This window comes from Phocoena sinus, chromosome 20 (genome assembly GCF_008692025.1).
Source record: "Phocoena sinus isolate mPhoSin1 chromosome 20, mPhoSin1.pri, whole genome shotgun sequence".
Taxonomy (NCBI): Eukaryota; Metazoa; Chordata; class Mammalia; order Artiodactyla; family Phocoenidae; genus Phocoena; species Phocoena sinus.
The window spans coordinates 858,716-877,709 of NC_045782.1; the positions used below are offsets into that span (position 1 = coordinate 858,716).

The 18,994-nt window shown below is 65.0% G+C and overlaps 1 protein-coding gene across 6 annotated transcripts; it reads right to left on the reverse strand.

Moving 5' to 3' along the window:
* Positions 1-408: 408 nt before the first annotated feature.
* Positions 409-17,197, reverse strand: SREBF1 (sterol regulatory element binding transcription factor 1). 6 transcript variants are annotated; one of them, XM_032615582.1, is made up of 19 exons: positions 17,160-17,197; positions 7,932-8,136; positions 7,395-7,582; positions 7,172-7,309; positions 6,870-7,091; positions 5,888-6,002; positions 5,523-5,743; positions 5,112-5,313; positions 4,813-4,991; positions 4,340-4,601; positions 4,093-4,259; positions 3,772-3,940; positions 3,238-3,346; positions 2,871-2,980; positions 2,623-2,755; positions 2,291-2,456; positions 1,715-1,915; positions 1,503-1,614; positions 409-1,144 (listed from the first exon to the last, which is right to left on the reverse strand). In XM_032615582.1, the coding sequence occupies exons 2-19, from the start codon at positions 8,113-8,115 to the stop codon at positions 915-917; spliced, it is 3,108 nt and encodes a 1,035-aa protein (XP_032471473.1). In that variant the 5' UTR covers positions 8,116-8,136; positions 17,160-17,197; the 3' UTR covers positions 409-914. The 6 variants fall into 6 exon arrangements, with proteins under 6 accessions (XP_032471473.1, XP_032471469.1, XP_032471468.1 ...); XM_032615578.1 differs by lacking the exon at positions 17,160-17,197 and adding an exon at positions 16,818-17,038 and having other exon boundaries at positions 5,888-5,945; positions 7,932-8,348; XM_032615577.1 differs by lacking the exon at positions 17,160-17,197 and adding an exon at positions 16,818-17,038 and having other exon boundaries at positions 7,932-8,348.
* Between the last annotated feature and the right edge of the window lie 1,797 nt (positions 17,198-18,994).

An 18,994-nucleotide genomic window follows, 5' to 3' on the forward strand; every position in this document is an offset into this window, starting at 1 on the left:
ACACCCACGTGACCTCCGGGAAGGGGACAGGGGTCAGGCAGGGGAGACTGACACCCAGACACACAGGGAGACCCAGGTTGTAGCTCCTGCTGTCACAACAGATCCCCAAAGACATGGAGCTGTCCTCCCATGTCATCCCGGGACCTGAAGGGGGCAGAAGCTGGGAGAGGAGGCAAGGAGGCACAGCTGAGACCATATGGGCCCTAAGGATTAGGGGATGATATAGCCCAAACATGCGGCCCCGTGATCGGTGGGACCCAAGTCAGCTGGAGGGAATAAAGCTGGGCCTCCCAAACCGAAGGGCAGGTAGGGATGGGAAGCATTTGCCTGGGTGCTGGGGGGACGGATGGCCCAAAGAATCCCCTCTGGTTAGCACACACACCCCTCCCCAAAGGAGCAAAACCCAGATTATAAATAAGTTCATTTTTTATTCTCTGTATAAAACTTCTCAACCTATGAAAATAAAGTTTGCAAAAGACAAAGTAACACTTGGAACCTCAGAGGCCAGGAGGCTGGCGCACCACGATCTACACTATGCACAGGTCTCCCCAGATGGGAGGGAGGCGCCGGGGGCAGGGCCCTTCGGCTCAGTGAGACGCACCCCTCTTCCCTCTGGACGGAGAGGGAAAGCCCAGGATCGGCGGCGGCGCGCGTAACAGTTGACCCCCCGGCGGCGGCCAGGCCCCGGCAATCCCCCGGCCGGCCACCAGGGGCCAGCACCATCCCGGCCGCCGCTCACCGAGGGCTGGAGCGGGCTGGGGAGGCCCCAAGGTCAAGTGCGGAAGTCCCCGAGGGTCTCCAGCCCTCCAGGGACAGTGCACTCCGTGGGCGAGCCTTGGACCCCGGATCTCCGGCGCTGCCCTCGGCCGTCGAGACAGAAACAGGGGCGCTGGGGCTGGGCCGCCAGCGGGGGTCTAGCTGGAGGTTACGGTGGTCCCGCCGCCCAGGCGCATGAGCAGCTGCTGGCAGTCATGCAGCAGCCGGCGGTCACCGAGCTTCTCGAGCGTGCGTGCCGCCTCGGCCAGCATGCCCACTCGCTGCCCAGGCGCCGACAGGAAGCCGGGAGGCAGATAGCAGGAAGCCAGGAGCAACGCCTCCGCGTGCTCCCGCCTCGTGGGCCGCGGCTCCAGCTCCGCTGCCGTGCCTGCACACACGCAGAGTGGCATGTCAGGGGCGGGGCCGCGCCGGGGGTGGGGCTCGGATCCTTGCCCCGCCCCCCGGGACAACCGGCCCCGCCCCAGGCTAGTCAGCGCCCGCCCCCCGCCCCCCTCGGTCTCGGAGCACGGAGCCTCGCCCCTTCCGTGCCTGCCCCTGGAGCACAGACCGCGTACACAGTCGCGTGTCCCACAAAGGACAGTCGTCCCCACTGACTCTCAGGTTAGGCCTCCCATCAGGGAGCCACCACCAAGTCCCTCGGTCTCTGTGTGTCTTACACACAGCCTCCCTCTGCAGCCTCCACCTGCCGTGTGGCCCTTCCCACCTGGGCCAGCTGTCCTTCTCACCTCCTTTGCCACAGGGGCCGGCCCTCCTCCTCAGGCTGCGGTCCAGGAGCTGATGTGTCCGCGCCGGGCTGGCCCCTGCCATCAGCCGGGCAGTGGCTTCATGCAGGAACACCTGGGCAGGAGGGGCCAGGAGAGGTTCCAGCCAGGACCCCGCTCCCTCCCGACACCTCACATACATCCCCATTGCAAGCCAGGGCCCCATGGCCACTCACCCTCCGCATGGCAGGCCGGAAACTCTGTGCCAGACGCCTCAGGCCACTCAGGTCCCTCTGGAAGCCACGGAGCTCGAGGGCAGAGGCCTGGGCCCCACTGCCCGGGCCCGGTGAGGCCTGGGAGGGTGCCGGCGGCTTCTGCCGCTGCCACAGGCTGGTGCGCGCCCCAAGGAGCAGGTCACACAAGAGCAGCTGCATGACCTGGGGTGGTGGGCAGGGCAGGGGTCAGGGGGCTCTGGCTCTAGGAGGGAAGAGTGGGGGCCCATGGTGCCAGGGGCCGGCTCCGGGCTGCACTGCCGAGGCACTGCACCCGCCTCACACGTGCAATGCAACAGCAATGCACCGCGGGGCCGCCCGCTCTCCAGGCCCCGCCACACAGCTCACCCCAGCCGTCCTCCGGGGGTGGGGACACTGAGGCCAGAGGGGGGCAGCCACTCTCCCCTGGACCCAAACCTTAGCCCCCAGTCCTGTACTGTCGGGCTGACCCTGCAGTCTTCTGCAGCCCAAGGGGGACCGTCCGGGGAGTGGAAAGGCCAAGGCCCCAAGATCCGCCAGGCCCCTGGCCCCAGCCCTCACCTTGTCAATGGAGCTGCCGGCTGGTGTAGCGACCAGGCTGTCCTGAAGGTACCCACTGGCCTTCTCACACATGGCCAGGCTGGCCGGGCCAGACTCTGCCTTCCCACGGCCCAGCAGGGCCCGGGCAGCCTTGAAGGTATGCAGAGCCGCCCTGGGCAGGGGTCTCCTGTTGGGGCCAAGGCAGAGGTATGACGGTCAGACCAGGCCTCAGGCCCTCGCCGAGCTTCCCCTGCCCTGGTTCTGGCTTCCCGGGAAAGAAATGACGGGACCCCAGCCGCACAGAACAAAGCTGCGGGTCGGGGTGGGGGCACGAGCACACAGCCTGCGCTCACTCGGACTCCTGCAGGGCGCGGGGCAGGCGCTCCACCAGTGGGTACAGCCGCTCGGCCGCCGCCTCGTCCCGCCGGAGCCAGTGGGTCACCACGGCCGTCAGCGACGCCCACCACTTGGCCACCGGGTCTGCGCCTGCAGGAAGCAGGGCCAGAGGGGTCCCTGAAACTCGGCCCCACCGCACCCAAGGCCGAGCTGCTGTGGCGCTGAGCCCAAGGGCATCACGGGGCGGGGAGGCCTGGGGGCTCACCGGCGGTGGCAGCCATGCCGGAGCCGATGGAAAAGCTGCAGGCAGGAGCCCCGGCCACGTCAGAACAGCTGTTCAGCAGCTGCAGGTACCCGAGGGCATCGGAGAATTCCCTGTGGCAGGAGAGGACTGGCCGTCGGGACAGGTGGCAGGGGTCCTGAAGCGGACGGCCCTCCCCACCTGCCCCCACGGCACAGCCTGGCTTCCTGGCTCCTCAAAGCGCGGCCGGCCCCTGCCGGGCTGGTGGGGAAACTGAGGCCACGGTGACCCGGCTCTGGCCACCGACACGGGTCCCTGGACGTAGCCTTTCCCAAGCTCCACTGGCCGGGGGTGGGGGACCTGGCCCGCTGAGGCGCAGAGGGACACTCACCTGTCCCCATCGGCTGATCCGGGGCCGGGGCTGGGCTGGGCCAGGCAATGCAGTGCTCGCTCCAAGAGATGTTCACGGAATAGCTGAGTCACGTGGGCCAGGGGGTCCACTGTGGGGAGGAGTGGGTGAGTGGGGCGGGGGAGAAGGGCCCCACCTCCCCATGCACAGGCACTTCCCTGCACCTAGGACTCTTCCCTGGGCACGGGGGGGCCTGGCTCTGAGACGGATGAAAGCTGGGGGATAAATATTCTGCCTCCCCCACCCCGTGGACAGGATAACCTAGCTTGGGCACACGCCCTTCCTGACCTCCTCACAGCACAGCGGTGTTGCCTGGAAGCACCTCCCAAATCAACCACCTGCCCCCAAATCCCTCTTCCTGTTTGCCTCTGAAGAGCCCCAACTGAGACAGAGCCAGCCTGGCCTCCCTGTTCCTGCAGCCCCCGTGGCGACAATGGATGGTGGGGCAACAGACCAGGGTGGGCAGGGACAGCAGAGAGGCAGGGGACAGGGGACAGGCGCAGGGTGAGAAGGCACCTGGGTCCCCGGCCACGCTGTACAGGCTGTGCCGCGGAGCGCTGCACACGGCCCAGTCACCATCCACGAAGAAACGGTGGCCCACAGGGTGGCAGAGCCACTGCATGGCAAGAGGAACTGAGCCGCTCTGTGCCAGGGAGGCCTGGCGGGCACTACTCAGGAAGAAGCGCTGTGGGCGAGAGGGGCAGGCTGTCATACCAGACCCCGGGCTGAGACCCCAGAGGGCCTGGAGCCCACCCCATAACCAGCTGCCTCTCCCGGGCAGCCCTCAGCCCAGGGAGACCTGAGCCCCGTCCCCCACCAAGCCCACCACCTACTCACTGTCAGAAAATGCAAGGCCCGGGGGAGACTGGTCTTGACCCTGAGCGCGGTGGCCACATAGATCTCAGCCAGCGTGGCCACGGACATGGCCTCCCCCGCGCACTCGGCCAGGTTCAGGGCACTCAGTGCCAGGTTGGCGGCAGCCAGGTGCCCGCCCGAGTACTTCCCTGGAAAATGGGAGGGCATGAGACTGGGCGTGGCGCAGAGGTGGCGGGATGCCCTCAGGCCCAGCCCTCGCCCGCCATACCCATGGTGTGCAGCTGGTGCAGCTTGTGGTAGACGAGGGCCGCATCGCAGGCACTGGTGCGGGCGTCCACCTGCAGGGCACCATCCCTCCGCAGGCCCCCCGCCCGGCCTGCCAGCCAGCGGCCCACCCAGAGATGCTGCAGCAGGTGACGGATAAGGCCCCAGAGCAGGCTGCAGGCCAGGTCCAGGTGGGAGGCGGGCAGGGGTCGGCCCAGGGCCCGCAGGGCCAGCCACAGCTGCTGGGCAGCCTGGGCAAAGTCCCCCTGCGGAGGAAGGTTTTCCAGGTGAGAGAGGTGGGGTCAGAGCATCCCCAGCACGTGCCACCCCTCTAGCCCCGGAGAGCCCTCCATCTTGGGCTCCCCGCCACGACCCCACCAACCCCGGCAGTGCCGCGGCTCCGTGGGGGTCTGAAGGGTAGACAGGAGTGGAGAGAACAGGGGAGATTCACGGTGTGCCCGGCACCTTCCCACCTACCCGGGCCAGGTCCAGGTCGGCCTGCTTGCGATGCCTCCAGAAGTGCACGGCGGGGCCCGAGTGGGGCCGCGTGACCGGCTCTCCGTAGACAAAGAGCAGCGCCAAGGAGGACAGCACCAGCAGCCCGTTCATCAGCCAGACCAGTGGGGGCAGCAGCCACGGGGCCCAGCCAAGGCCGTCTGGGGGCAGACAGAGGCTGGGGACATGCCACCCAGGAAGTCCAGAGCCCCAAGCCCACAGGCCCGGGATCTACGTCCCCAAGAGTCCCCCCTCGCACTGCCCAGGCTGGCCTGTCCTACCTCTGCCCTCAGCACCCAGCATGCTGCGCCCAGGACCGTGGTAGACACTGGTGGCATCGGAGGGGCCAGCGGGACCCCGGCTGCCCAGCAGGGAGGCCAAGGGGTTGCAGGAGACACAGAGGAAGACAAGCACACACAGGGCCAGGCGGGAGCGGTCCAGCATGCCCCGGCTGTGGGGGGGCGGCAGCTGCTCTGGCTTCACCTGGCGGGGTGGGCGGGGCGGTGAGAACGGGGTGAGCACAGCCCAGAGAGCTCAGCTCAGAGGAGGAGGGATCAGCTCTGCCCCCAGCCTTACTGCGGGACCCCCGCCCAGCTCCCCGTCTCTAAAATGGGAGGTAGGACACGCCCCAGTCCCGGAACTCAGAGGATGTCACTGGATGACAGGGAGGGGGCGACGACGTGCGACCCAACCTGGCTGTCCTCAAAGACTGGGCTGTCAGGCTCCGAGTCACTGCCACTGCCACCACTGCTACTGCCCCTGCTGCCAAGGGACAGTGGGCTGCTCTGGAAGGGCGAGCCAGCGTCCGAGGGTGGCGGGCTCAGGGTGTCCACCACCTCTGGCTTCTCGCCCTCCATGGGCACGTCTGTGTGGCCTCCACTGCTGCAGGCTGACACCAGGTCTTTCAGAGATTCTGTGGGCCAGAGAGGAGCTGGGCTGGGGTGAGGGCTACACACCCCACCTCGCCCCAAATCTGAGCTGAGGGCCACGGGAAGGCCGAAGAGAGGGTGAAGGGCCCTCGCAGGGTGAGCAGGCATGGAGGGGAGCCAAGACTCACTGCTTTTGTGGGCAGCGGTACGCAGATTCAGGTTTTCCTGCTTGAGTCTCTGGTTGCCCTGCTGAAGGAAGCGGATGTAGTCGATGGCCTTGCGCAAGACAGCAGATTTATTCAGCTGCAGGCGGTAGGGAGGAGACACAGCACAGGTGGCCGGTCAGGCCAGACAAATGGGCAGCTAAGCACAAGGGGTGGGACTGCTCTGCCACACAGTTGCCTCAGGGCCTTTGCACCTGCTGTTCCTTCTACATGGAATGTTCCTCCCTAGTAGAACCTTCCTCCCAAGTAAAACGCATACAACAGCCTACGGGCTAACCGCTGTCACCATCGTTCTTCCACCTCCACGCCTTGCCCCCTCGCCTCCTCCAGGCCTCTGTTCACATACGGCATCACCTTTGCGAGGCCTCCCCGACCAGCCGACTCAGATCTGCGACTCCCACCATCCCTCTTCCCGCCCCGTTTTCTTTCATGCCACCTGGCAAACCCCAGCACGGATCTGTCCCGTCTGCCGGCGCCCCGATGCCCCGCCAGCAAACCCCAGCACGGATCTGTCCCGTCTGCCGGCGCCCCGACGCCCCGCCAGCAAACCCCAGCACGGATCTGTCCCGTCTGCCGGCGCCCCGATGCCCCGCCAGCAAACCCCAGCACGGATCTGTCCCGTCTGCCGGCGCCCCGACGCCCGGCCAGCAAACCCCAGCACGGATCTGTCCTGTCTGCCGACGCCCCGACGCCCCGCCAGAACGTCAGCTGCTCAACAGAACAGCAGTCTGTCTGTTCACTGCTGAATCCCCAGCACCTAAAAGAGCCCACACCGCACAGGGCCTCCATGAAGCTCAGCTAAACAGAGCCGCCAGGCCCGAGGGGTCTGGAGCCCCAGGCCTGTCTGTCCAGGTTCAGCCCCATCCTCCTCTTCCCCCAAGGTGCCTCCTCTTCCCCCCAGGTGCCTCCTTCCCCAGGGCCACCCCATCAGGGCCTCTGCCCGCACCTTGGCCTCTGTGCCCACCACCAGGTCCTTGAGCTCGACGATCTTGTCATTGATGGAAGAGCGGTAGCGTTTCTCAATGGCATTGTGGGCCGTACGCTTCTCACCTCGGCTCTGGGCCGAGCCCGGGGCCTTGCCACCAGCTGCCAGCCGGTTGATGGGCAGCTTGTCAGCATCCACTACCAGCGGCACAGTCGCCAGGATGGTTCCGCCACTCACCAGGGTCTGCGGGGCCAGGCACGGTTAGCAGGTGGACATGCATGCATAAACACCCCCGCCCCCCCCGCCCTGCCCAAGCCGCCCACCTGCAAGGGCGCTGCCTGCACAGCCATGCCAGGGGCCAGGGAGCTGATGCCTGCTGCCTTCATGGGGGCTCCCACATCTGTTTTCACAGTCGTCAGGAGCAGCGAGTCTGCCTTGATGAAGTGGGGCTGCAGCAGGACCTAAGGACGGGAGGGGGCTCAGCTGTGGGCTGTGGGTCTGGGGCCGGGGCCACCACCTCCCTGAGGCCGGGCCAGACCCCCTCACCGGGACCTGCTGGACCTGTGAGGTCACAGTGGTTGTTCCAGGGGCCACCGTCGGGGTGGCTGTGGCCGTCAACAGCTGCTGGGGAGCCGCACTCTGGACCTGGTTGTGCAAGGAGACGGGCGGGACCCCTGGCAGGGCAGCCAGTGGCAGGCCAGGCAGCGACTGCGCGGTGCTCCCCGGGGGGGTCCCTGCAGAGATAAAGACTGGAGCTGCGGACACAGGCTGCCCTAACCCACTTCCAACCCGCCCCACAGGTACTTATCACCCTGTGACCTTGAATGGCCTCAGGTTACTATCGGGACAGTCCCTGCCTGGGGCTCTGATGCAAGCCTGCTCGCTTCCCAGCCCCGCACCTATCTGCTGCGGACGCTGGAAGGCTGGGAAGCGGTGCTTCCTGAGAGCTGCTGGTGACAGGGGCACCTCCAGCAGCACAGCAGGGACCCGACTTCTAAAGCCTGCAAATTCCTCTACTGAGACCACAGCAGACCCTCCTCCTGGTGCTCCTGCCGTGCCCCTCCCTCCACACGCCCCCCTTACCTGTGGAGAAGCCTCTAGGAGGGCTGGGATAGCCCAACACAGGGGCAGAGCTGAACTGCGGTGGGGCTGGGGCCGGAAGACGCTGGGGCAGGAGGGCCCCCGGCAGCGGCTGGAGGGTGGTCTGGGGCGCTGGTTCCTCCTTGATAGCAGGTCCCGTGGAGAAGGCAGGCACGGAAGGGTACATCTTCAGGGGAGTGGGGGCAGGCTGGGGAGGGGACAAGGGTGGGGTTGTCGCCTTGGTCCCCCCCAGGAAGCCTTCAAGTGGGGAGCTCATCGTGGAAGGAGGTGGGGACAGGCTGCCCGGGGAGCTGGCATATGGACTGGTGGGCTCTGTGCCCCCTGCTCCGCCCCCAGCGTAGGGCGGGTCGAACAGGCCCGGGAAGTCGCTGTCTTGGTTGTTGATGAGCTGAAGCATGTCTGCGGTAAGGAGGAGAAGCTGTGTGAGCAACAGCGGGGCAGGTGTCACAGATTTGCACGCTCCCCCCACCCCCACCCAACAGTGTACCTGTGGGACCAACGCCACGGAAACAGAAAGCCACCCCCAGGAGCCCCCACTCACAGACACCTGTGACGTCTGGAGCTCTGCCAGGTGCGTCAAATGGCCTTGCAACACTGGACGAGCCCAGCGCCCCCCTGAGGCCCACCGACCTGCCCCAGGACCAGGCGAAGGCAGAACTGAGGCCTGGGCCCACAACTCCCGACTTCAGAGCTGCCTTCGCCAGCCCACTCCTCTGTGGGATAGACCGAGGCTTCGGGCAGAGCCAGCCGCTGGCCAAGTGTGTGCCAACCAGAGTGTCCCTGTGTGTTCTGGGCACAAGCCCAGACCCCGTCGGCAGCCAAGCAGCCTCGGGACCGGCCATTCAGGCTTCAGTTTCCCCTCGACAAAAGCAAACGCCGTCTGTCCTCTTTCCTCCTCATACAGACTGGACACACTGCCTGCCGCGGCCCCAGCCTGGCCACAGGCCCTCTTCCCCAGCTGGCGATCAGCAGCCTGGCTGGGTCAGCCTCGGGCCCTCTAACCCACTGGGGGAGCCACCCACTGGGTCAGAGTACTCTGCAGGATCCATGCGCAAACCCTGGGAGCCCGAGGTGTACCCCAGGTCCCCAGCCTGGGCTTCCAGCTAGGGCTTCCTCTCATTGGGCCTCGGTTTCCTCATCTGCACAAGACAGATGAGACCCTTTGTGGCAGGATGGCCGCACGGAGGAGAGAGTCAACATCGCCTGAGTCCCTCCTACTGACAGGTGCCAGGCAGGAAAGTGACTGCAGGGGACCCTCCCTACGGCCTCCAGGAGAGCGAGACGGGGGTGCCAGGCTCAGTCTCCTGGTCCTCAAACAGAAACACGGGGCGGGCCCTCGAGGTTTGTGCAGGTCATGGGGCATAGAGACCTTTCACCTTCAGGACCTGCTCGCTCCCCAGGCTTCATGAGCCCCTTTGACAGATGGGGAAACTGAGGCCCAGAAAGAAAAACTGGCTGAACCCAGGGGGCCACTGTCTAGCAAGCTCAAGAAGCCCTCCATCCTAGGAGCCCCAGGAGACAGAAGGACAACCGGGCCTCCTCCCTGCGGAGCAGAGGATGTGGGAAGGCCACCCTCTCACGCCAGACGTGGGGGTGGGGGTGACTACTGAGGTTGCGGGGGGGGGGGTCCGCCAGTTCCCCTGAGAGCCGGGAGCGCGTACACCTCCCCTCAGGGCACCGGGGATGAGGACCCCGCGATGCAGATGGAAACTGTAATAAAGAGGTGGGGTCCTCCAAAAAATACCTTCGAACGTGCAGTCCATGGCTCCGCGGCCTGCGCCCGCCGCCCTTCGGGGGGTCCAGGCGGCTGGCCCGCCGGTGTCCGCGCGCTGACTTCACCTGCGTGGCCGCCCGCGCTTTAAAGCTGCCGAGCGCGCCGCCGGTCCCGCCCCGCTGGCCCCGCCCCCGGCGAATGGCCCCGCCCCCAGATGGCCACGCCCTCCCGGGGCCGCGGCCCGGGCATGGGGTGAGCGCGCGCGGCCAATCAGCGGCCGCGCCACCGCCTCCTGGGGCCCCGCCCCACCCCCGCGGCGCGCGGCTCGGTTTGAGCTCCGCAGGGCCGGATGGGGCCGGGGTTACTCGCGGACACCGTCCCTCAACCCGCTCGGCGCCGACGTCCGCAGGGGTTACTGGCAATCACGTCCCCTGCTCCCACCACCTCCGAGAGCGCGGCGGCGCGGGCGTGGGGCCGGCCAGGGGTGCCCCAACTCCGCATCCAAGCCTCTGCCGCACCCAACCGCATGGACCCCTGACAACAGGTCACTGTTGGGAAACTGAGGAAGGGAAACCCCTACCCCAAAGTGCCCAGCCAGTAACAACCAGAGCTGACGCCCCACACAGACATCCCTTTGCAGAGGGGCCTGGGTCTGGGATGGGGGTCGGTGAAGGTCTCACCCCCTCCCCCACCCGACTAGCAGTCTCTGGGTGAAGCCTGATTCACTCACTTATTCACTGTAGGGCCGGGGAGTCCAAGAGGCAGCCCAATCCCTGGGACAGAAGGTGAGGAAGTGGTAGGGTGACAGGCTCTGGGGGTCTTTGGAGGGGTACCTGGGCCTATCTCCCCTTCTGTGTAAGGTCAGAGTTCCACACACACACGTGAACATAGACTGGCCAGCAGCCCAGGTTGCCAGCTCAGGCTTTTGTGGCCAAGCAGACCCCGGGCTCAGGCCAGCCTCCAACTGTGGCCGAGCCCACCCCGGTACCCTCTCCTGGTCTCCTGCAGCCTCCGAGGGTGTTTGGGCTACTGGAGAACCCCCGGCCCGGATGGCCCTCCCTCTCCAGGAGGCTAGCCGAGGTAACGCCCCCCCCATCCTCCTTTGTCCGGGTCCTTCCATGGCCTTGCAGGGGGTGCCAAGGGCAACAGAATTCTCTAGCATCCTCAGCTCCGTCTCTCCTCAGCCGGTGGCTCTCACACCCTCCCTCACCCCCAAAAAACAAACAAGACACTGCTGTTGGGAAGGCTCCTCCTTCACCTCAGTACCTTGAGACTGGAAGACACTGAGGCCTGAATTCCAAGGCCCACACGCAGACACTCGCCTGCGACTCTGAAGGGCCGGGGCCAGGGCCGACCGCCCCGAGGGGTCCAGTCCTCCCAGCTCCTGACCCATCCTTCTGCCCTTCTCCCTTCTCACTCCCCTTCTCTGAGCCTTCACTCCTGGCCTCGGAGTAGGGGATTCCAGGAGGCAAGAGAGGTCCGCAGCGTGCACAATTGTTTAAGGAAGCGCCCCCGCAGCGGGTCTGAAAGGCTGGCCCCTCCTTGGGTGAGCTGAGCACTCGGCTTCCCGCATGAGGGAAGACTCAAGGCCCGCGTGGCTCCTGCATGCACTGTCCACTGCACATCGGGAGACCGGAGGCTCAGCTCGGCCTCAGTGGGCCCACCTGCCCGCCCCCAAGCCTGGCTCCTTTTGCTCTCCTTCCTCCTAGCCTGCCCTGATCCTATCAGGACCCAACAGGAAACCTGAAACCTCCTCCCCCCTCCCTGGCTTGCCTTCAAACCTCCCTCTGAAGGCAGATGTGGGGCAGCCTTTTATTCTCCTGAGTGTTTATTCGGTGAGGCCATGATGCAAATCCTGGAGGGGCCCTGCACCACGAACCTACAGGAGCCCAGCTCTGACCGTCACGGGAGCCTCCGGCCCATCCAAACTGCACGAGGCCTTGCACCCTGAAGAAACCCTGCTTGCACGCTTCCTGGGACAGGGAGCTCACCACCTCCCCTACACAGCCTGGCCCACGAAGCCCAGATCTGCTTCTGTGGCAATACCTACTGCCCTTTCCTAAGTGTCTACTAAGTGTACCAGGCACTAGGGTGCTGGAACACAGCACGAAGATGTCCCTCATGGAGCTTGTGTTCCATCTGTAACCAACGGTCTGCAAATCCAGGGAGGAACAGGGGTATGGGTGGTGATGAGCACCATGAACAAACGGAGGCGGTCAGGGCAGGCCTCTCCGAGGAGGTGACGTCAAGACAGCGAGGAGGCCGGTGTGGCTGGAGCAGAGGGAGTCAAGGGGGTGGGGGTCAGGGAGACAGTCAAGAGCTGGAGTTCCAACCCACGTTCGTCTCTCACCTGAGCCAAGGAGACCATTTCTCAGGGAACGGGCAGGAAAGGGATTTGCAAGCAGGTCACAAAGTCTGCACAGCTGTGAAGAATGGCAAACGGTGCAAAGCAGCAGCCCCGTCCCAGCTCCGCCCGCTCGATGGAGGGCGCAGGGCAGTGTGGGGAGGGGGGCTGCACCCTGCCTGCCACCCACCCTGCTGCTCTCTGAGGAGCCCGGTTGGCAGGCTCACATGTCCACGGCCCGTGAGTGTGCAGCAGGGGCACAGGCTGCCCTTTGTGTGCGCAGGGCTGCCCGGGGGTGCAAGTGGGTGCCGGCTCTTCCTGGAGTGGGACGGGCCCGGGGCTGGAGCCCCAGGGGAAGCTGGGCGTGAGCCCTCTAGACGGACGAGGTCACTAAGGCTCAGAGGGAAGCCACAGGCCCCAGGTCCCCTGGCTGCCAAGTGGACAATCTGGGACGCAAACCCAGGCCTGCCAACCCCCAAGCCCACAGCCCTCAGCCCAGCCTGCCAGGGGCAGGTGTGAGCCCCAGGGCCAGCCTGGCTCTGTCCCACCTCGCTGCCACCACTCACCCCAGGTCAGGACGTGCGTGCAGCGTGGGACACGGAGGCGAGGCAGCACGAAGGTGCAAGGAGGAGCCCCAGCACCACCTCCGCTGCGAGGCCCTCCTAACTGCCCTTAGAGGAGCCCCTAGGGCGGGGTCAAGGCCTGAGCCAGCTGGGACACGCAATCAGTCAGCGCGGGGCTGAGCACAGAGGAGACCAGCTCGAGGGGCGTGTGCACGGCCAGCCCCACCCCTGCTGGTCCCTGGCTGCCTGAGCCCGGTGAGCCTCGCTCTCCTAGTCTGCTTTCAGAAGGCTGTGCGCTGGCCCAGCCCGTCCCCTCTGCCCCAAAGGCCCTTCCCACTATCCCGTGTCCACCTGCAAACTCCTCCTCCTCTCAAAGCCTGCTCTGAGGCGACCACCTCGCACTCTTCTCTCATCAGTGCCGCTCCACACGCCGCTCCCAGTTACATGGACCAAGTGACCCTGAGCACGGCCACTGGACAGATTGGCCAGCACCAATACCAACATCCTGTCCTGGGGTAGAGACTCCTTCCAGCAACTGGGAAACAACCCATGGGGCTGACGCAGCGGCAGTGCAGGGGGCAGTCCCGTCCTGCCGAGCAACGTTCCAGCCTAAACAGTGCTAGCCACTCCCTTACATTAATTATACTTCCCCCTTCGCGGTTGTTTCACTGCAGCTGTTTTAAACCTGCAGTGGGTGTGTTGTTTCAAAGGCAGCACGCTGCTTCAGAGCCGCCAGGCTGCTTTCTGGAAGGATAAACCCGTTGGCGCTCTCCCCTGCAATGCTGCCCATTTCCTCGGAGCAGCCCCAGCACTGGGCTTTGTCGTTTCACCTACTTTTGGTCGCCTTCCTTAGTCCCCACAACTGTGTGACCGGAATCTCCCAAGTGCTTTAGTTTGCATCCCCAAGGCTGCCTGGATGTGCTCTGCCCAGCAAAGCATCAACTATGGCCGGAGACTCGGAAACACCTGCTGTGCTCTGGCCCTCCTCCGCCAGCTAGAAATGGTCTCCAACAGGTTCTTGGCCTGGGAAGCAAGCACCGCCGGGCCTGGCCTTCCTGCTGCTGCTAACCCCCTCGGCTGCCGTACAGGCTGGGCAGCTGGGGGGCAGTGGAGGCGTCTGCTCCTTGTCTACACACTGGGTGAAGAGGTGACCGTGGCATTTCTGAGGCCCTCCCCTCTCCCAACACATGTGCAGATGGGCAGCCCCACTCAGGTCCCGGGGTCAAAGGGCACATCCACAGGGCCTGCAGCTGGCAAGACACAAGGACAGAGATGCTTCCTCTGGCCGGCGCAGTCATTCTCACCTGGCCTGCGCTTATCAGCTGGGCAAAGTCCGGATCCCAGGCCCCTGCCTGGGGCTGACCAGGTCACTCAGGATGTTTGTGTCCAGTCACCGTCGGGAAAGAGGGAGCTCCCGGCACGCTTCTCTCTGTGCCCCTCAGAGGCGCGAGGGCTGGAACCACCCCCATCTACAGCCTCACCCCCCCCCCGCTTTCCAGGGGAGCCGCTGCAGCCGAGAGGGCAGCAGATGGCCACGCTGGGGGGGTGCCTTCTGCTTCCGGTCAGCAGGCCGGGTACCAAAGGCAGGAAGAGGGATGGAGAGTGGGTCGTGTCTGGTGATAGAGGCCTCTCCAAGGCTCTGCCGTGGGGACGAGGCAGGGGCACCGCACGGGGGCAGAACATGGCAGCAGCGTGAGGGCCTGAGGGGTGGTACCTGGAGGGACGGGAATCATCAGAGGGCAGGCTTGGCCCACCGTACAGGTCTCGAACGCCATGCTGGGACAAGGGGACTTTAGTTCGGGGCACTGGGGAGCCACGGTTGTTAGGGAGCTGAGGAGGTGCACGCCAGGGCCAGGAGCTGGGCTGTAAGCCACCGTGAGCTTGTTTCCTAAGGATGGCCCGTGCTTGGTGGGGCCAGGCAGACAACTGGGCATGAGAGACCGTGGGGAGAGGCCTGGGGGCAGGGTGGCCCCTGTGTGTCCTCTCCACCAGGCTGGCCTGGACCCCAGGAGGCCCGGCCCGTGCAGTTGATTCAGGTACTGGGCAGAGCGGTGGGCAAGATGTCGTAAGGCAGACACCTGGGGTGCAAAGACAGAGTGAACTTGGGGAGCCCAGCCAGAGATGACTACAGGCTGTGCGCTGGAGCCCCAGGCCCACCCGCGGGAGATGCGCGGGCCCCGACAAGCAGCCATCTCCACTCGCCTCTTCTGCACTAAGTACACGTTCGAGACCTGGTGAATTAACCAGCAGGGAGGTGAGGACCGCCCCGGAACCCACAACGATCCCAACGCTCGCACGGGACAGCTCTCACATGCCCTCTGCCCACGGCCACAAAGGACCCCAAAGCAAGAACAAGAAGAGGAGGCCGGGAGCAGACTGACTCACCAGGAGTCACGGTGCACTGTGGCGGGGGCAGTGCCTTCGGCACAGAACCTGCGACTCCTGGTGAAAGTGCCACCCCAAGAACTGGTCGCGTGACAGAGAGTCTGGTCAAGGCAGATGCCCGGGCTGGGTGGGGCTCAAGGCCGGTCCTCAGTCTCATGAGTCAAAGGCTCTTGCCTGGGATGGGGAGGTGGCTGTGTGACCTATGACACCTCCCCGACCCCCAGCATACCTCCATGTGGAGTAGCCTCCTGGGTCCCCTGATCTATTGCCCACCCCCCCACACACATGCACACACTTTTAGGAGCCCAGCGGTTAAGAGCTTGGGCTCTGGAGCCCACAGCTTGGGTTTGAATTCTGGCTCTGCCATGCTCTGGCTGTGTGACCTGGGACAAGTCACTTAACCTCTCTGTGCCTCAAGGCCCTCATTTGGGGCTGTTGGGAGGACTCAGTGGTCAGCACAGTGCCTGGCATACAGTAAGTGCTGAATGAGTCTTCTCTACTCGTTCTGTGATCATCCACCCCAACAGCTAGAGGGAACTTCCGGCACAGAACCCAAGCATGGCATTGCCCTGCCCCAACCCCTCCCCCAAGACTCCCCACTGCCTCTGGGATCCAGTCCAGCTCCCCATCCTGGACTCGAGGGCTGCCTGGCCCTCCTCTCAACCCTCGTTCTTCTCAGGGGACCTGGCGACTCTTGGGCCCTGCCAGCTGGGTTCATCTGCAAGGCTGCAGTAAGGCAGGAGTGGGTGTCCGTTTTGCTAACCCCAGAGTGGCCACAGGCGTCATGGACGTGTCTATACAGGTTGTGGGAGGTTTGGGTCCTGTGCTCTTGGCCCGTTTCCCCATCAACAAAGTGCAACACAGCAACCTCGGAGGCAACTCAGGGGGGCTGGGATTTGCTGTCTGCACAGTGGGCAACAGCCTCCTAACTGGCCCCTGCTTCAGCGTCTCCCCCAACCACTTCTCTGTAGAACAATCAGAGCGGTGCTTCCACAGGTGTAAGCGAGCCGGCGCAGTTGCTCCCTCCTTTCCCTGCCGACAAGGGTCCTCGGTCTGCCAACCTGCCCAGCCTCACCTGTGAATCTCCAACTCCTCGCCGTGCCCTCTGCGGCGAAGACATCCTTCCCAGCGGGTCCTGGGGCTGACTTTCAGGTCTCACCCCACCGCTCTACCGGAAGCTGTCGCCCTGCCCCGGCTCGACCACAAGGTGTAACTAAATATCCGTTTGTGGGTTTCCTTGGCGATTTTTGTGCTTCCAAGAAAAGGGGAGCCCAGGTCTGTCTGTGAACCCCTGGTGCCTAGGACGGGGCCTAGTATATGCTCAGTAAATGTGTGCCGAACCGATGCCCTGCGCCGGCTAGGAGAACCGGACCCTGGGGGGCAGGGGCTGGAGGCGCCCGCGCGCCTGCGCAAGAGCTCCTGCGCCGAGCTGAACTCTCGGGCCGGAGGGAATGACCGAGAATAACCTCCCGCTGACGTCAAGGCCGGAGCGGGGGCGGGGCCTCGGCGATGCCCGGGTCCCAGGCTCTCGCCGCAGCCGCCTAGGGGCTGAGGACTCACTGGCCGCGGGGGGCGGACCGGGACGCCCAGAGGCGCACGTGCCCAGCGCCGAGCCTCCAAGGACCCGGAGCGGCCTGAACAGCCAGGGCGGGCGCGGGAGGTTCCGCGCGGACAGGACAGCGAGGCCCGCAGCGCTCGGCGCAGAGACGCGGGGCGCTCCGCGCGCCCCGCACGGAGCCAGCGCCAGCGCCGCGCCCCGCCCCGCTCCGCGCCCGCACTCCGCGCCCCCCGCCGCCCCGGAATACAAAAGCCGGCGCCTCCTGCGCGCCCCACTCGCGCGGAGCCCAGTGGCCCTGACGCACCTTCGATGTCGGTCAGCAGCGCCGCGTCCAGCTCGCTCGGCTCAGCCAGCGCCTGCTCCAAGGCCGCTTCGCTGAAGTGTGGCTCGTCCATGGCGCAGTCGCCTCCTCCCGGCGGCCCGCCCGGCCCGCCGCCGCCGCTCCGCGAGTTCGCGTCACGCCCTGGCCTCAGTGACGCCCGGCGCCCGCGAAAAGTTCCTCGGCAACTGGGCTCCCCGGCGGCGGCTCTGCGGGGCGGGCGGGCGGGGGCGGGGAGGAGCCTTGCGGGGAGCCCCGCCCCCGGTGGACGGTCCCGCCCCACCTGGAGAGCGCGGGGGCCGGCTCGGGTCTGGCCTGCACACCTACCCGGCCGGCCCCTCCATCCGAGTGACGACTGCTGCGGGGCTTCGGCAGGCCCTGGCCTCTCCAGCACCAAGCAAGGGGGCCGAGTGGAAGCCCCGGACTGGGTCCGTCTCAGAGGTCTCTGGACTTGGGGAGGGAGGTGACCCGACAAACATTGTTCCGAGAGTTGGGTCTTTAGGAGACAGACCCGTCCAAGACCTGCTGCGTGGCCTCGGGCCAGGCAGCAGGCCCCACTCTGTGCCTCATTTACCTCAGCTGTAACGGGACTTGATGATGCCTCCGCATAGGTGGCCCGGACGTTAGTGACCATGGCTGGCTGGGCCTGTGAGATGAGCCCGACCCTCCTCAGTGTCCAGATCAGATGGGCCTCCTGAAGAGCCTGGAAGAGGCTGGAATTTCCCACTCTGACTTAATCTGGTTTGCTCCCAGATACAGCTGTGGGAATGACAGAAGGGTTGGCCTATGCACCCAGGAGGACAGGAAAAGCCACAGAGTTCAGGAGCTAACCTGCACAAGGTCACACAGCTACCTGGGGCAGCAACAGGGCTGGGTCCCAAGGCCATCTGACTCCCATCTCCCATCCAGCTGATCCTAGGGAGAGACTCACATCTCGGTGTCTGTCCGTAGGAGCAGCTGGGATGAAGGAGCAGACTGTGCTTTAGACCTGGGCCACCTTGCCCTGGATCATGACAGGCTGGGGCCAGGTCAGAGGAGGCAGCTAGGCTGGGGAGAGGACTGGACCCTGGACCCTGCGTCCTGTGGATTGGGGGCAGAGATAGGTGGCAAGGGAGGGGTCTAATGAGGTGGATTGAGATGAACCAGAACTAACATCAAGTACTGAAAGTGGGAAAGCAGTGAGCTCCCTGTCCCGGGAGGTATGCAAGCAGAGAGGCACCCTTGGTAGGGGCAGCCAAGGAGACTTATCAAAGGCCTGGATCCCCAGGCCTCCCTAGCCCCCTGCCTCAGTGAATCCAGCCATCCAGAGTACTGCTTTGCTCAGGCTCCAGATATAGCCTGTCTGGCCACACCCTCTGACAGAGTGAAATTAGTGGCGCACTTTGGAAGGGGGTTGCCCAGGCCAAGAGAGGCCTTGGAGGCCCAAGTCCCTGAGGCTCAGCCCGGACACGCAGGGCTCTTTGTTCCCCTCCCGGAAGTGGCTGCTGTGGAAAATTACCCAGAACAGGGGTGGCCAGGACCCGGGGGCCTCCAAACCACATCTGTTCCCCAAGTGGCCCTGCTCAAGGACCCCCCCCGCTCAGGGCCTGGCCCTCCGAATGAACTTCTGCTGGGGAACAGAGGGATCCCCTTTCTCAGCCCCCTGCATCCTGACGCCCTAGACCCCACCACCCCCCAAGTAGGAGCCAAGCACCCAGGGGGCCTTGGGAATCTGGTGGCTTCCCCGAAAATTCCAACAGCCCCTCCCGGGGAGAGGAGGGGGTGCTAAGTGAAGCCTGAAGACCACCTTCTCAGAGTCAGGAAGCAGGTCTGGATTTTCACCCACTTGCTGTGTGACCTGGAACCACTTACTTCACCTTTCTGAGTCTCTGTAAAATGAGAACACCCCTTCCTGCTGTGGGAAGGTGTATTGGAGTCACGGTCACGACAGACCTGCCTGACTGTCCTTTAGACGCGTTTACCGCATATGTAAAGAGCACACTCAGTCAATATGCACACAGAACTGCAGCAGCTCAGGAGAGAAGGTGAGGCAAGGCCCACGGAGACCTGCAGCCTGGACTCAAGCCGCCAGTTGCAGTGAAGCCTGGCTGAAGCCTCCTGTAGGGCCCAGTCGTGGGAGGGGGTAAGGATCTGCCACCAAAGAGGCCACACTTCGCTGCGGA

What these genes read in the sequence shown, in the direction of transcription:
- SREBF1 (XM_032615577.1), bottom strand. Translation starts at nt 16,908, where the DNA reads ATGGACGAGCCACACTTCAGCGAAGCGGCCTTGGAGCAGGCGCTGGCT. An exon ending in CCGACCTGGACCTGGCCCGG is followed by an intron (nt 4,602 to 4,812) that starts GTAGGTGGGAAG and finishes CTTCCTCCGCAG; the next exon opens with GGGGACTTTGCCCAGGCTGC. An exon ending in TCCGGCCTGCCATGCGGAGG is followed by an intron (nt 1,615 to 1,714) that starts GTGAGTGGCCAT and finishes CCTCCTGCCCAG; the next exon opens with GTGTTCCTGCATGAAGCCAC.